We start from the raw sequence: 18,354 nt of genomic DNA, 5'->3' as shown, positions 1-18,354 counted from the left end.
CTCCCTCTCATGTCAGACACGCGTCTAATAATTAATTACATCAATTCTTCATTTTCATTATTATTTTGCTTTTTTTTTCTATCCATTAAAGTGAAGTGACGTCCTAGTACTACTGCCTGTGTTGGCTCCTAATAAGCTCTCCCCACATGATTTGTCTCATCTATTAAAACTAATCACATCAACAGAGATCTGATTAATTCACAGTTTGATGTTATTTTTTTCCTGCATGCAAATTTGGGTCCGTCCAACACTTGTCTCCTATATGTAAGACTCTGATGAGTGTGATTATCTGGCATCTGCCCCATTACCCTCTTCTGACAAAAAAAAGAAAAGTATTTGTGTATATATATATATCTCCTATATATTTGCCTTAATCTGTGACTCTGTGCCCGTAACGCTGGGCGGAGTCACAGAGCTGGGCGGAGTCAACTGCATCTGAGTCCTTATACATAATGCCCCATACCCAGCGCCAGCAGCAGTCAGGTGCAAGACCCTACCTTACAGTATAGGAGGTGAGGATGGCCACTAGCTGCCGGCTGCTGTGCCTGTCCTCCCTCCCCCCCCCCCCCCCCCCCCCAATCACCTGTGACAGCGGGCTGTGTGCTGTGCGGGTCCCGAAAATGGGGCGGAGCTACGGCGGCACGAGGGCGGAGCTACACGGAATAGAGGGGCGGAGCTACACGGGACCAGACAGCTGAACAGTGGTGGAATCAGCATTGCAGTGACGGCCAGCCAGACTTGGTAAGTGGAGGGTGAGAGAGAAATGTGTGTGTGTGTGTGTGTGTGTGTGTGTGTGTGTGTGTGTGTGTGTGTGTGTGTGTTTGTACATATGTGTGAATTGTGTGTGTGTTTGTGTGTGTGTGTGTGTGTGTGTGTGTGAGGTATGTCTGTGTGTGCGCACTTTATGGACGCCACTGCTGGGGGGTCCATTACATGCAAGGACGCTACTAATATAGGGGGGGCATTACGTATAAGGACGCTACTACTATAGGGGGGCCATTACATATAAGGACGCTACTACTATAGGGGGGGCATTACGTATAAGGACGCTACTACTATGGGGGGGGCATTACGTATAAGGACGCTACTACTATGGGGGGGCATTACGTATAAGGACGCTACTACTATAGGGGGGGCATTACGTATAAGGACGCTACTACTATGGGGGGGCATTACGTATAAGGACGCTACTACTATAGGGGGACATTACGTATAAGGAGGCTACTAATACTGGGGGGCATTACATATAAGGACGCTACTACTGGGGGGGGCATTATGTATAAGGACTCTATTACTTCTGGGGGGCATTATGTATAAGGACGGTGCTACTACTACTGGGAGGGCATTACATGTAAGGATGCTACTACTACTGGGGGGGCATTATGTATAAGGACGGTAGTACTACTACTAGGGGCACATTATGTATAAGGATGCTACTACTACAGGGGTGGCATTACGTATAAGGACGCTACTATTACTGTTGGGGGGCATTACATATAACTGCTACTACTACTGGGGGGCATTACGTATAAGGACGCTACTACTATGGGTGGAGCATTACGTATAAGGACGCTACTATTACTGTTGGGGGGCATTACATATAACTGCTACTACTACTGGGGGGCATTATGTATAAGGACACTACTACTATTGGGGGGGCATTACGTATATGGACACTACTACTACGGGTGGGGCATTACGTATAAGGACGCTACTACTACGGGTGGGGCATTACGTATAAGATGAATAAGATTGTGCTACATTGTGGCGTAATTTTAAATGGGGGTACTATTGTGTGGCCATGCCCCTTAGTTGTGAGACCACACCACTTTTCCCGATGCACAACAAAGGAATATGGGAGGGCGCAAAATTCATAGTTTGCAGGGGGGCGCCGAACACCCTAGCACCGGCCCTGGCCACCAGTAGCAAAAGTACACCACGGCCACTGACACTAATTGCAGGGAGGGGAACAGCGCTGATATGGAGGGTACTTGCAGGCAGCGAGTCGCCGCCCGCAGCTCCTCTCCCACCTACACACCATACCTGCCGCCTGACACCCACACCCCAGGGAGAGGGCGCTAGCTGAGGCACCGCTAGATCAGCATCTGCAGCATACAGACAAGGGCTGCCATGCTCAGCGGCAAGCTGTGCGGAGCATGTGCAGCGGGACAGCGCCAGGACGGGACACGCACTAATCAACATTGCTGCTGGGCCGGAGCTCCCTCCGTCTGCAGCCTAAGGACGCGCGCCGCACCTCTCCAGGGAAACACCATGCCTGCCCGCCCACAGGGCTCCGGACGCTTACCTATGCTCCGCGATCACAGCAGCTGACGCTGCCATGCAGGATGGAGGAATGACGCCCGTCCGACGGGGCGGACAGTGTGCGGCGGAACGGGGCCAGGAAGGAATGCTGACCACGACCCATTGCTGCTGGGTCTGAGCTCCCTCCCTCTGCAGTCACCATCTCACAGCAGCAGCCTGGACGTTAGTGGCCACCACGACCCGCACATCCTTACCTCACACATACCTCACACATATCTCACATATACCTCACATATACCTCACATATACCTCACACATGAGAGCAAAGGTACACACACTGTGACATCACACCTGTAGCCCACCCCTATATCTGCTAAGTACTCCCCGTCACTATGCCCTGTCACCCTCATCCTGCTCTCTAACTGCCTGTCTGTGTACTGGCCTTCACCCCTCTCACACCATCACCAACCCTCACTAACTACCACAGAGACTATGTGCACTGATATCTGCCCCTCCACCACCTGCAGCGCCCCTGGACCCCTCCCCATCCCCCGCAAACCCCCGCACCTGCCCCTCCACCACCCGTGGCACCCCCACCCACTGCGCCTTCGGACCCCCTACCCCACCCGCCGTGTCTTCCAAACCCCTCCCCCATCTGCAGCAGCCCCTCCCCCATCCGCCACACCCCGCATCTGGCTCTCCCCCGCCCGCTGCACCTTTGGATCCCCTACCCCACCCACGCAGCAGGCCCTTCCCAATCTGCATCGCCTACACCATTCGCAACAGCACCGCACCCGCCACTCCCCCACCCACGTTACCCCCGCATCCACCCCTTCCCCACCCCCCGCGCCCCCTGGACACCTCCCCCATCCACTGCACACCCGCACCCACCCCTTCCCCATCTGCAGCGCCTTCGGAACCCCTCCTCCATCCACAACAGCCCTGCAGCTGACATCCCCCACCTGCGACACCCCTGCTCCTACCCCACCCACAGCGCCTTCATACCCCCTCCCCCATCCACGGTCCCCACTCCCCAAACCCCTTCCTGTTGCAAGGGACTACGCCCCCTTCACCATCGGACGCCCTATCATTGTGCAATATTCAAACACTAACAAAACTAGGAATGCAGGTAATACTCCATATATTGAACCCCAGAAAGGCGTGCAGGGGTTAAGGGGGCGTAGCCCCTTCCGACGGTGTGAAGAGCGCCCGTAGGGCACGATGAAGCACCTAGTATATATATATATATATATATGGTGTTGCAGGTGGTGGAGGGGCGGCTCGTGACTGCTGCGGGTGGAGGTCCGAAGCCACCGTGGGTGGGGGAAGAGCGGTTACAGGGGTGCCGCGGGTGGGGAAGGGGTCCTGAGCCACCGCGGGTGGTGGAGGGGGGTGTGTGGGGTGCCGCGGATGGGGCCCGGAGGTACTGCGAGTGTGGGAGGGGCGGGTTATGCTTCTCCTCCTGCTGTCCTCCCTTTGGCAGTGGCTCTCCCGGAGACTCGCACAGCAGCCAAGCAGCCAGTCACTATTGTTAGCGCTGGTGTCCCAACGCGCCGCATTACAGGGAAGAAGATGCACTCAATGAACTACAGCTCCCAGCAGCCCTTAGCGCCGGAATGCTTCGGCACCAAGGGCTGCTGGGAGCTGTAGTTTATTTAGTGCGTCCAAGGCCGGCACTTCCATTAGGCAGCTTTAGGCAGCTGCCTATGGGCGTCGGCACATGAAGGGCGGCTCTGCGTGCACCAAAAAAAAAAGTGAGGCACCTGCTCTTGAGTCTCTATCCACCCGCAGGAGCTATTCCCTCCTCCCCCCTGCTGCGTCGCTCCCTCCCCTCCCCCCCATGACCGGGGGTGGCACCTTCACACTCCGGGCAGTACTGCAGAAGGGGCTTCCGCCAACACACTGGCTGACATATCCCCGGAGCGTCGTGTCTGGTGGCGGCGGACGGGCGGAGGCAATGTGGGCCGACTAGGCTGTGAAACCTCCCCTCCCCGCAGCAGGCTGCTCTCTCCCTGCGCGGTGCTTGTAGCTGCGGACATGTTGGCCGATCAAGAGCACATCTGCCTGCTTTACCAAGCCCTGACGCCGGCACCAAGAAACAGACTGAGGTGAGTGAGCGGGGAGACAGGAGAGCAGTAGGGGAGGGGGAGGCTGGCTCTTCCACTAGGAGTCTTCCCCTGTGTCCAGCTCTGATTTCTCCCTGTCTTGACGTAGGTCCAGGTTTGAGAGCGCTCCCCAGTCACCAATGGTTCGCCTGGCACTGGCACTGGCTCCTCCGCGATATCATCCACTCTATCCGTTACATTAGCCATCTCGGGCTTCCAGGCCGGCAGGCCAGGTGCTGTGTTGCGGAGTCAGGGCCTCTGGGGTTCTGGGCGCAGCTGTGGCGGGGAGGCACTACTGTGACATCACGCGCAGAGGAGGCTCCGCGGCTCATAGAGTATGCGGCGCAGGGAGTGCTATAAAGCCTTCCGTTGCACCACTTTCATACACATCTATGCCGGTGGCCGCAGCAGCTTTTGTTCCACCTGCGCCGCGGCTAGGGAGTGGGGATTGTTGATGGCGGAGGGGGCAGGCGGACTGGCAGCAGGACATAGGATGCTGCAGTAAAAGGATGTTTTCCCCCCTATTTACAGTGCATACCCTCCAGCTGCACCTTTTTGCAGGCACAGTCCTTTTTTATGGTCTGTACCGATTTTTGACTCTCCAAACTTCCATTGAAACAAACTTGCCTACTCTCCCGGAGGCTTCCGTTTTTTGGCGTAGCCCCCTGCACCCCCGGAAGAGAAGGCAGGTCTCCCGCATCTTGCGCGCACCCTAGTGATGCGGGCAGGATGGAGAGATAAACCCCCATATTCGCGGGTCCCTGGGATGGGGAAGGGGTTAAAATGTCACAGCCCGGCCCCACCTTCCAAAGACTCCTGAAGCATCTCCTCTCCAGGCTTCTCCCAGAGATGAGAAATCTAAAGTAGGCAAGTATGCATGAAAGTATAGGAAAAGGGGCGTGACCACAACACTTTACCCGTGGCCACGCCCCATTTTGAATTTGCAGCGATTTTTATGTGTAAATTGTTGGAGGGTGTGATGCTGCAGATGCAGTGGGCCTATTTTGGGGTGTGGTCCTGGAACTGCAGCTCCATCAGCCCCATTGCTAATCCTGCTCTGGAAACACACAGCAGCCAAAGGGCAGAGCCTTCCATTGGATGTAACCTGTGTGGGAGGGCGTTTCTTGCCCAATCAGCTGTGGACTGGGTGTGATAGACCTGCCGCTAACCCAATGAGAGCTCCTAGCCACGCCCAGCATTATACACACAGGCACTCTGGGCTATTATATAGGAGATATTTACTTACATTGACTTACAGCCAGCAAAGCTTAGATATAAGATCATGGGCACAGCTATAGTGAGTGCATTGATGGCTAAAGGCTTAGGGGTCCTGGATCCCCTGCACCCAGTTGATATAATTGCCTACAAATACTAATCAGGGCACTACCGCGTGCCATAATGTGAAGTGGGGCACTGGGTGACATGATGTGAACTAGGCCACTACTATGGGGCATAAGATGAACTGAGGCACTACTGTGTTTATAAAATGGACTAGTACACTAATATGGGGCATAAGATGAACTACTGTAGGGCACTTCTATAGAAGTGGCGCATGCAGGGGGGGTTTCTGAGTACCCAGAAACACCCCTGATGTAACAAATGTTTTTTTCTTTTTAACTGATCGCGCACAGTGACTGTAGCCCTGCCCACTTGCAGCATTAGCGGCACACCTCCAGCGGCATTATGACGCAATTCGCAGGCCTGGGGGGTGGTGCCCCCTAGAGAGCTACACCACACAGTCTATAATTTGAACAGTTTCACACTGTTCCTGCAAGTTAGACAAGATCTCCCTGTTTGGCATAGCCGTCTCGCACAGCGACATCAGCGGGATCCCGCCGTATGAGAACTACCAGTTCAATTTGCAGTTTCACATCACTGATTTAATCTTCATGCCGGACTGATTTATTTTTGGACTAAGGATTGTGTGGCTCATTACATCAATACCAGACCACCCACTAAGACACCTATCCATTAAAAGGAACCTCTGCCTTTAATTGATTATTACTTCATAAGGATTTTGAACACACTCTAGTAATGCTACCATTCCAATGTCCTTTTTTAATTTCTTTAATTTCAGCCTAACCCTAACCTCCCATACCACTGCAGCCTAACCCTAACCTCCCATACCCCTGCAGCCTAACCCTAACCTCCCATACCCCCACAGCCTAACCCTAACCTCCCATACCCCCGCAACCTAACCCTAACCTCCCATACCCCCGCAACCTAACCCTAACCTCCCATACCACCGCAGCCTAACCCGTAACCTCCCATACCCCGCAGCCTAACCCTAACCCCCTAACCTCCCATACCCCCACAGGCTAACCCTAACCTCCCATACCACCGCAGCCTAACCCTAACCTCCCATACCCTTGCAGCCTAACCCTAACCTCCCATACCACCTAACCCTAACCTCCCATACCCCCGCAGCCTAACCCTAACCTCCCATACCCCCGCAGCCTAACCCTAACCTCCCATACCACCGCAGCCTAACCCTAACCTCCGATACCCCCACAGCCTAACCCTAACCTCCCATACCACCGCACCCTAACCCTAATCTCCCATACCCCCGCAGCCTAACCCTAACCTCCCATACCCCCACAGCCTAACCCTAACCTCCCATACCCCCACAGCCTAACCCTAACCTCCCATACCCCCACAGCCTTACCCTAACCTCCCATACCCCCACAGCCTTACCCTAACCTCCCATACCACTGCAGCCTAACCCTAACCTCCCATACCCCCGCAGCCTAACCCTAACCTCCCATACACCCACAGCCTTACCCTAACCTCCCACACCACCGCAGCCTAACCCTAACCTCCCATACCACTGCAGCCTAACCCTAACCTCCCATACCCCCGCAGCCTAACCCTAACCTCCCATACCCCCACAGCCTAACCCTAACCTCCCATACCCCCGCAGCCTAACCCTAACCTCCCATACCCCCACAGCCTAACCCTAACCTCCCATAACCCCGCAGCCTAACCCTAACCTCCCATACCACTGCAGCCTAACCCTAACCTCCCATACCCCAACAGCCTAACCCTAACCTCCCATACCCCCGCAGCCTAACCCTAACCTCCCATACCACCGCAACCTAACCCTAACCTCCCATACCCCCGCAACCTAACCCTAACCTCCCATACCACCGCAGCCTAACCCTAACCTCCCATACCCCAACAGCCTAACCCTAACCTCCCATACCCCCAAAGCCTAACCCTAACCTCCCATACCACCGCAGCATAACCCTAACCTCCCATACCCCCGCAACCTAACCCTAACCTCCCATACCCCCACAGCCTAACCCTAACCTCCCATACCACCGCAGCCTAACCCGTAACCTCCCATACCCCGCAGCCTAACCCTAATCCCCTAACCTCCCATACCACCACAGCCTAACCCTAACCTCCCATACCACCGCAGCCTAACCCTAACCTCCCATACACTTGCAGCCTAACCCTAACCTCCCTTACCCCGCAGCCTAACCCTGACCTCCCATACCACCGCAGCCTAACCCTAACCTCCCATACCACCGCACCCTAACCCTTACCTCCCATACCCCCACAGCCTAACCCTAACCTCCCATACCACCGCACCCTAACCCTAACCTCCCATACCCCGCAGCCTAACCCTAACCTCCCATACCCCCACAGCCTAACCCTAACCTCCCATACCCCCACAGCCTAACCCTAACCTCCCATACCACCACAGCCTTACCCTAACCTCCCATACCACCGCAGCCTAACCCTAACCTCGCATACCCCCGCAGCCTAACCCTAACCTCCCATACACCCACAGCCTTACCCTAACCTCCCATACCACCGCAACATAACCCTAACCTCCCATACCCCCGCAGCCTAACCCTAACCTCCCATACCACTGCAGCCTAACCCTAACCTCCCATACCCCCACAGCCTAACCCTAACCTCCCATACACCCACAGCCTAACCATAACCTCCCTTACCACTGCAGCCTAACCCTAACCTCCCATACCCCCGCAGCCTAACCCTAACCTCCCATACCTCCACAGCCTTACCCTAACCTCCCATACCACCGCAGCCTAACCCTAACCTCCCATACCCCCGCAGCCTAACTCTAACCTCCCATACCCCCGCAGCCTGACCCTAACCACCCATACCACCGCAGCCTAACCCTAACCTCCCATACCCCCACAGCCTAACCCTAACCTCCCATACCCCCACAGCCTAACCCTAACCTCCCATACCCCCACAGCCTAACCCTAACCTCCCATACCCCCACAGCCTAACCCTAACCTCCCATACCCCCGCAGCCTAACTCTAACCTCCCATACCCCCGCAGCCTGACCCTAACCACCCATACCACCGCAGCCTAACCCTAACCTCCCATACCCCCACAGCCTAACCCTAACCTCCCATACCCCCACAGCCTAACCCTAACCTCCCATACCCCCACAGCCTAACCCTAACCTCCCATACCACCGCAGCCTAACCCGTAACCTCCCATACCCCGCAGCCTAACCCTAATCCCCTAACCTCCCATACCACCACAGCCTAACCCTAACCTCCCATACCACCGCAGCCTAACCCTAACCTCCCATACACTTGCAGCCTAACCCTAACCTCCCATACCCCGCAGCCTAACCCTGACCTCCCATACCACCGCAGCCTAACCCTAACCTCCCATACCACCGCACCCTAACCCTTACCTCCCATACCCCCACAGCCTAACCCTAACCTCCCATACCACCGCACCCTAACCCTAACCTCCCATACCCCGCAGCCTAACCCTAACCTCCCATACCCCCACAGCCTAACCCTAACCTCCCATACCCCCACAGCCTAACCCTAACCTCCCATACCACCACAGCCTTACCCTAACCTCCCATACCACCGCAGCCTAACCCTAACCTCGCATACCCCCGCAGCCTAACCCTAACCTCCCATACACCCACAGCCTTACCCTAACCTCCCATACCACCGCAACATAACCCTAACCTCCCATACCCCCGCAGCCTAACCCTAACCTCCCATACCACTGCAGCCTAACCCTAACCTCCCATACCCCCACAGCCTAACCCTAACCTCCCATACACCCACAGCCTAACCATAACCTCCCTTACCACTGCAGCCTAACCCTAACCTCCCATACCCCCGCAGCCTAACCCTAACCTCCCATACCTCCACAGCCTTACCCTAACCTCCCATACCACCGCAGCCTAACCCTAACCTCCCATACCCCCGCAGCCTAACTCTAACCTCCCATACCCCCGCAGCCTGACCCTAACCACCCATACCACCGCAGCCTAACCCTAACCTCCCATACCCCCACAGCCTAACCCTAACCTCCCATACCCCCACAGCCTAACCCTAACCTCCCATACCCCCACAGCCTAACCCTAACCTCCCATACCCCCACAGCCTAACCCTAACCTCCCATACCCCCACAGCCTAACCCTAACCTCCCATACCCCCGCAGCCTAACTCTAACCTCCCATACCCCCGCAGCCTGACCCTAACCACCCATACCACCGCAGCCTAACCCTAACCTCCCATACCCCCACAGCCTAACCCTAACCTCCCATACCCCCACAGCCTAACCCTAACCTCCCATACCCCCACAGCCTAACCCTAACCTCCCATACCCCCACAGCCTAACCCTAACCTCCCATACCCCCGCAGCCTAACTCTAACCTCCCATACCCCCGCAGCCTGACCCTAACCACCCATACCACCGCAGCCTAACCCTAACCTCCCATACCCCCACAGCCTAACCCTAACCTCCCATACCCCCACAGCCTAACCCTAACCTCCCATACCCCCACAGCCTAACCCTAACCTCCCATACCACCGCAGCCTAACCCGTAACCTCCCATACCCCGCAGCCTAACCCTAATCCCCTAACCTCCCATACCACCACAGCCTAACCCTAACCTCCCATACCACCGCAGCCTAACCCTAACCTCCCATACACTTGCAGCCTAACCCTAACCTCCCATACCCCGCAGCCTAACCCTGACCTCCCATACCACCGCAGCCTAACCCTAACCTCCCATACCACTGCACCCTAACCCTTACCTCCCATACCCCCACAGCCTAACCCTAACCTCCCATACCACCGCACCCTAACCCTAACCTCCCATACCCCGCAGCCTAACCCTAACCTCCCATACCCCCACAGCCTAACCCTAACCTCCCATACCACCACAGCCTTACCCTAACCTCCCATACCACCGCAGCCTAACCCTAACCTCGCATACCCCCGCAGCCTAACCCTAACCTCCCATACACCCACAGCCTTACCCTAACCTCCCATACCACCGCAACATAACCCTAACCTCCCATACCCCCGCAGCCTAACCCTAACCTCCCATACCACTGCAGCCTAACCCTAACCTCCCATACCCCCACAGCCTAACCCTAACCTCCCATACCCCCACAGCCTAACCCTAACCTCCCATACCCCCACAGCCTAACCCTAACCTCCCATACACCCACAGCCTAACCATAACCTCCCTTACCACTGCAGCCTAACCCTAACCTCCCATACCCCCGCAGCCTAACCCTAACCTCCCATACCTCCACAGCCTTACCCTAACCTCCCATACCACCGCAGCCTAACCCTAACCTCCCATACCCCCGCAGCCTAACTCTAACCTCCCATACCCCCGCAGCCTGACCCTAACCACCCATACCACCGCAGCCTAACCCTAACCTCCCATACCCCCACAGCCTAACCCTAACCTCCCATACCCCCACAGCCTAACCCTAACCTCCCATACCCCCACAGCCTAACCCTAACCTCCCATACCCCCACAGCCTAACCCTAACCTCCCATACCCCCACAGCCTAACCCTAACCTCCCATACCCCCGCAGCCTAACTCTAACCTCCCATACCCCCGCAGCCTGACCCTAACCACCCATACCACCGCAGCCTAACCCTAACCTCCCATACCCCCACAGCCTAACCCTAACCTCCCATACCCCCACAGCCTAACCCTAACCTCCCATACCCCCACAGCCTAACCCTAACCTCCCATACCCCCACAGCCTAACCCTAACCTCCCATACCCCCGCAGCCTAACTCTAACCTCCCATACCCCCGCAGCCTGACCCTAACCACCCATACCACCGCAGCCTAACCCTAACCTCCCATACCCCCACAGCCTAACCCTAACCTCCCATACCCCCACAGCCTAACCCTAACCTCCCATACCCCCACAGCCTAACCCTAACCTCCCATACCACCGCAGCCTAACCCGTAACCTCCCATACCCCGCAGCCTAACCCTAATCCCCTAACCTCCCATACCACCACAGCCTAACCCTAACCTCCCATACCACCGCAGCCTAACCCTAACCTCCCATACACTTGCAGCCTAACCCTAACCTCCCATACCCCGCAGCCTAACCCTGACCTCCCATACCACCGCAGCCTAACCCTAACCTCCCATACCACTGCACCCTAACCCTTACCTCCCATACCCCCACAGCCTAACCCTAACCTCCCATACCACCGCACCCTAACCCTAACCTCCCATACCCCGCAGCCTAACCCTAACCTCCCATACCCCCACAGCCTAACCCTAACCTCCCATACCACCACAGCCTTACCCTAACCTCCCATACCACCGCAGCCTAACCCTAACCTCGCATACCCCCGCAGCCTAACCCTAACCTCCCATACCACCGCAACATAACCCTAACCTCCCATACCCCCGCAGCCTAACCCTAACCTCGCATACCCCCGCAGCCTAACCCTAACCTCCCATACCACCGCAACATAACCCTAACCTCCCATACCCCCGCAGCCTAACCCTAACCTCCCATACCCCGCAGCCTAACCCTAACCTCCCATACCCCCACAGCCTAACCCTAACCTCCCATACCACCACAGCCTTACCCTAACCTCCCATACCACCGCAGCCTAACCCTAACCTCCCATACACCCACAGCCTTACCCTAACCTCCCATACCACCGCAACATAACCCTAACCTCCCATACCCCCGCAGCCTAACCCTAACCTCCCATACCCCCACAGCCTAACCCTAACCTCCCATACCCCCACAGCCTAACCCTAACCTCCCATACCCCCACAGCCTAACCCTAACCTCCCATACCCCCACAGCCTAACCCTAACCTCCCATACCCCCACAGCCTAACCCTAACCTCCCATACCCCGCAGCCTAACCCTAACCTCCCATACCCCCACAGCCTAACCCTAACCTCCCATACCACCACAGCCTTACCCTAACCTCCCATACCACCGCAGCCTAACCCTAACCTCGCATACCCCCGCAGCCTAACCCTAACCTCCCATACCCCCACAGCCTAACCCTAACCTCCCATACCCCCACAGCCTAACCCTAACCTCCCATACCCCCACAGCCTAACCCTAACCTCCCATACCCCCACAGCCTAACCCTAACCTCCCATACCACCGCAGCCTAACCCTAACCTCCCATACCACCGCAGCCTAACCCTAACCTCCCATAAGCCCAGGGCAGTCGAGAGGCGGGATGGGCCCAGGTACTTTTCAAGGGGTGTGGCCTAATCACAGGAGGTGTGGTCATGTACCCTTAGAAAAGGATACTGAAATAAATAGTATTTTAAGCACCTCCATGGCCACACTGCAGCCCAGTACACAGCAGCGTGCGCTGGGCTGAGGAGAAGAGCTGCAGATGTTGCTGCCAGATAAGGGGGAGGGGGCCTGGGCCCCTACTGGACCCTCACTGGGCCCCTCCATCAGACCAGGGCCCGGGTAATTTGTACCCTCTTCCCCCCTCTCTCTGCACCACTCCATAAGCCTAAGCTCTCCCCGTAGCCTCCCGGTGGCGCCTAACCCTAATCCTCAGACAGTCAACATTTTACATGGCGACGTCTCAGACGTTAACATTGTGATCCTGTCGACAATTTGAGGATGTCGACATGATGCCTGTCATTCTGATGTCGACAATGTGTTTTAATGTCAACATGGTTTATTGCCGACCTTCGGGGGAAAAAACGTTACAAATCCAGTGTTTGCCCCTGTATGGGGCATAAGATGAACTAGGGCTCCACAACTGTATACACTGGCATGCAATAGACAGCTGCTGCAGAGAGAGATGTGTCTCTCTTAAAGCATTGTGCCTATGGGGCCCACAAGGTTTAGGCTACACCCCTATATAAGATGTCATTGGTTGCTATAGTGACAGCCAGTAAGCGGCACTGAGTATTTATGAATTACATTTTATATAGCGTCTACTTATAACACAGTGCTTTAGAGAGAATACTCAAATAATTCACACACTGCCCCATAGAGCTTGCAATCTATAATTCTAAAACACACTCACTATAATCTAAATTTTGGTCAGAAGACAGTCAACGTAACAGTATGTCTTCAGAATGTGGGAGGAGACCAGAGTAACCAAAGGAAGCACACACAAACTGTACTTGTGATCCTGCAATTCTAACCACCGTGCCACCAATATTACACAATTATGTGTAGCTTAAACAAATAACAATGAATACAGAAGGTACTTTGCAATGACTGTCCTTATTTTAATGTATCAGAGATTATACAAATGTTGTAGCACTGTGCGCTACCTAGTTATATTGAGTTGTGATGGTTAATGGACTTTCAAAGACATATGGCAGCATGTATGGAGCAATTTATGAGTCTTTCAAAACAAGTACAGTTCTTTCTCATCTATATTTCATTTTTTTATTTACTTATTTATTTAGTCATATTTATTTATTTGTTTGTTTACTTAATTGATTGAAGAGTGTGGGTGTAAAGGTCCGTACACATTAGAGGATGTCGCTCTGTGAGCGACATCGTTTAATGTTTCCCGGGCCGGCTGGTCGGCGGCTCACTGTACACACTGAGCAATATGACCGCTCATATCGCTCAGTGACATCACGCCTCCGCCAGCCCTGGATGCAGGTTGTGGACGACAGTCCAGATCCTGCATGCATGCACTGGCGACAGCGACAATCATTGCCGACCAGCGGGGCCGCGCATCGGTCGTTGCTGGCGGCATACACACTTGCCGATAAAATGAGCGGCGTCGCTCAGGGAGGGGGGAAATGAGTGACGTTGCTCATTTTATCGGCAAGTGTGTATGGGCCTTTAGCACTGGAAAGTACCCAATGTCTGATGCAGTTGTGGTTAGGATTTTGGAAATGAGGAAATGAATAATAAGGAATGAATAATAATAATAATAATAATAATAATAAATGAATAATAAGGAAGTGTTAATAGTACAGTACAAGCCGAGAACACAGTCTGCCCCCAAACCTGAGGAGACATTATAATAATATCAGGTGCTGTGAGATGTAGATAGCCGTGGGGGTCTTTATGCGACAAGTATCTTTAAACATCATAAAACAAACATTTTTGCACAATTTAGGAATAAAACTTTTAAGAATATAAATGGAATAGTAACACCCTTGAATAAATGTGTCCGTTCTGTCTTCACAGTCAATTAAAGAAGTAACACAAACAATGAAAGAAAAAAAAATTACATTTATTTATTTTGGAAACTAACAAAGAGGACAAGATGGTGGATGGTTTATTGAAGAGCTACTAACCAGAATATGGGCCTTATTCCCTATAGATGTTAATGTCACATAAGTAATTCCTCTTCATTAATCATTTTATTTTATTTTTTATTTATTATATAATGGCAAAAACATTGGCTCTGAAACAAAAACAAAATACTAAATGCTAAACAAAACATTGCACAAAGATACCACTTATTCCCAGCCGGGCATGAATAGTCGCCTAGGAATGATACAGAACAGTACAGATCATAGATTTTCTTGTGATTCCTATAAGGGGGAGAGTTGGCATCGTCTACTGAGTTACTTATAGCCACTTATTTTATTTTTCCGTACTTACTGCAGGTATATTGTAGAAAGCATGGGCATAAAATGAGCTAGGGCACTACTATGGCAGTGGCGCACGCAGGTGGGGTCTCTGAGTACACAGAAACCCCTCTGACTTTTTGTTTTGTTTTTTTACTGATATCAGATGTAAGAATGATTAACCTGGTCTATAAAGAGACAGACAGACAGACAGACAGACAGATAGATAGATAGATAGATAGATAGATAGATAGATAGATAGATAGATAGTTGTGTGGGTGCAGATTGCTTACCTATTATAGAGAGACCCAGGACCATTATGGAGATTGGAAAACCCCAAATCATTTTTCGCCGTGTGGAGTAACTCGTATGCCGACCGTAAGGTTTATATCTAGCGTTGGCAGTGATGCCGCCCTGCCCTCAGTTATGCCTCCTGCATCTAGTCGCTCATTTGCAGGCCTGGGCAGAATCCCCTTTATAGATCTTTGTTTTTTAAGCAGACATTTCATGTGGAAACCAGCTCAGAGTGTCGAGGGCTCGTCCTCGTCTGAAGAGGAAGTGTACTATGAGGCACAGGTCCGTGGTCAGCACAAGCACTGCCCGGAGCTGAAGAGGAAAGACTGACTTGTGAAACCACATTTAGCACTTTGCACAACAGGCTCACACGGGGGCTTCTGTTACAGTACTGCTGCTGTCCTTACGGATGCAGAGAGTCAGCTCTTCTGCACAGGTGCCATTGTTCTGTGGCCTAGTCAAAGTTACGATGGTAGGAACCAAACAAACTCTACTTATCCCCAAACTCATGGATTGCAGGGAAACCCCCGGAACCCTGGTGACAACAGGTACAAAGCTCAAGTGCTTGGAACCTGGTGTTGCCTTTTAAATTGTTGCCACTTTAAATCTGCTGACTAAATCGGCAGAATTGCGCCAGTCCTCTGACATACAGGAAGGGCCACACGGTTTGCTATCACAATGAATTGCAGGTACTGTATATTTCTACACCATGATTTGTAATGGCACGGTGATAAATACTAGTATATACTGCATTAGGAAATTAGAGACAACAATAGTTCCTAGGGGAGACGCAATGCTGTTTACAGAGCCCATACATTGGGAGATGTACCAAGCCCTACAGAGAGATAAAGTGGAGAAAATGCCCAAAGCACCAATCAGCTCCTGTCATTTCAAAGACTGTGCAGATAAATGACAGTTAAAAGCTGATTGGTAGCGTTGAGCAACTTCTCCACTTTATCTCATGTTTGCCGATATTTTGGCTGCCCCATGCGGGAAAGGGCAGTCAGGTCAGCACAGGGAGGGGCATGGTGCACCGTCAGGGGGCGTGACTGGGGTCAATGATGCTGCATAGGGGTGGAGTCGGGGCATGGACACATGATCGTGTCATCGTGGCCCCGCCCCCTGTACCTCAATGCCGGTATTGAGAGATTACCGGCATAGAGAGCATCCTATACATCTGCAGTACTATACATAATACAAAGATAGAAATAATGTATCAATATTAGGATTAGCTCAAATAATCTGCCACACTCCAGGTCTATTAAAAAGGAGAATATTCCCGCACTGTATATAGACAAAATGGCCACTCCCCATGTGTATGGATATACCCCTAATGTTCTGTGACTCTATTTGATGCAGAATGTATGTGACTACCACACCTAGATCATTTGTTTGTCCGTGTCAAATGTTGTTCCCTTTTGATCAATTTGCAAACCAGCAGCGAAACGCGTCAGTGACCTGTGCAGGGTCAGTGGTCAGTATTGGAAGGAGATACTCCATATTTGGACAGCATGCATCATTGGGACTTCCAGTATACCAGCTGCAGGACCAGGATACCAACTTCTTGCGTTGTAAACCTCTTATGCCTTGGACCATCGCTAATTGGATCCTATAAATTATACCAAAGAGCCAATAATACTTTTAAAAGCTGGACTTTATCCCTTTGAGGCAGAGTGCCAATATAATGAACTGTCCTTTACTACCCAATATGGGACTATATTATTTACTGCCAGAGACTTGCTACATTGCAACTGACCTGTTAATTAAGTCGACATGAGTTTTTCGCAATTTTTTCTCTCCATTTTTTTACCTTTTTCATACTTAACGATCCACGTGGACTACAATTAGGAACGGTAACCTGTGACGTCACTTTTCGAAGAGTGTCGACCTAGTGGTCATGTCAACCTAAAACACGTCGACCAAACGTGATCCGCCCAATGTTTGTCGACCAACGAACCACACCCGTGCAATAGTTACCAGAATCTACTTTTATAGTGAGTTGTTGCAGAGAATACATATATACTGAATGTAAATGTTGTGCAGAGCTGAGACCACCGCTTGTAGTGTAAATGTTCCAGCACTCATGCTTTCATTATAACATATAATAATAAAGGCGAAGCTACCTGTAGCAGTTTATCAGACATGTGCAGTAACTGTCTGAACACTGGGTGGCGCCACATACCATCTATTCTTCTATTAGACCAGCGTTTGGTTGCAGGCGTGGATTTTTGGCGTATCTCAATAAGCTACTAGTGCTGTGTGTTTTCTGGTTAATTTGGTGACGGAATTCCATGAGCGTAGACTCCTAGATTCCCACTAGTATGATAACTGCTTACTGTCAGCCTGGCTCAGGGGCGGATCCAGAACAAAATGACAGGGGGGGCACCACAATAGGGGAAGGAAGGGGGGGGGGGGGGGGGGGGTTCGGCACATGCTCCTGTGAAGAGTGTGGCATTGTAACAAGGGGTTTGGCCTCACAGAGAATGCCATACCCATGCGTCACGCCCTCGTTTTCATCACGCTGGGGGCATGGAGTACTAGGGCAGTGGGTGACAGGATGAGAGTGCGGGGACGGTAAGTGAGCAGGGACAGGCCTGGTAGGGGACAAGGCGATGTGCGGGGACAGGGTGAGTGTGCGGGGATAGGGCAAGTGTGCGGGGACAGGCCTGGTACGGGACAGGGTGAGTGTGCGGGGACAGGGCAAGTGTGCGGGGACAGGCCTGGTAGGGGACAGGGCAAGTGTGTTTTTAGTTACAGCGTCCCTTTCTGTAATTATTTTTTTTATAGTCCCCATTTTTGTTGGAGTGGTCCAGTGTGTTTTTAATATAGTGCCCTCTGTCAGGGGCGTCAGAATGATTTCACACTGGG

At 52.8% G+C, this 18,354-nt stretch overlaps 1 protein-coding gene across 2 annotated transcripts in view; it reads right to left on the bottom strand.

Annotated features, from left to right (window-relative positions):
• TYROBP (transmembrane immune signaling adaptor TYROBP) overlaps positions 1-17,851 on the bottom strand; it is a 148,766-nt gene extending 130,915 nt beyond the window's left edge. Inside the window, exon 1 of one of the 2 annotated variants that reach the window (XM_063942203.1) lies at positions 15,486-17,851. In XM_063942203.1, coding sequence (XP_063798273.1) covers positions 15,486-15,537 — 52 coding nt within the window. In that variant the 5' untranslated portion in view covers positions 15,538-17,851. The remainder of the gene's footprint in view (positions 1-15,485) is intronic. The other variant, XM_063942204.1, reaches the window with a different exon arrangement.
• Positions 17,852-18,354: the final 503 nt, after the last annotated feature.

Source organism: Pseudophryne corroboree, chromosome 10, assembly GCF_028390025.1.
Source record: "Pseudophryne corroboree isolate aPseCor3 chromosome 10, aPseCor3.hap2, whole genome shotgun sequence".
Lineage (NCBI taxonomy): Eukaryota > Metazoa > Chordata > Amphibia > Anura > Myobatrachidae > Pseudophryne > Pseudophryne corroboree.
This window is presented reverse-complemented; position numbering and strand designations above follow the sequence as displayed.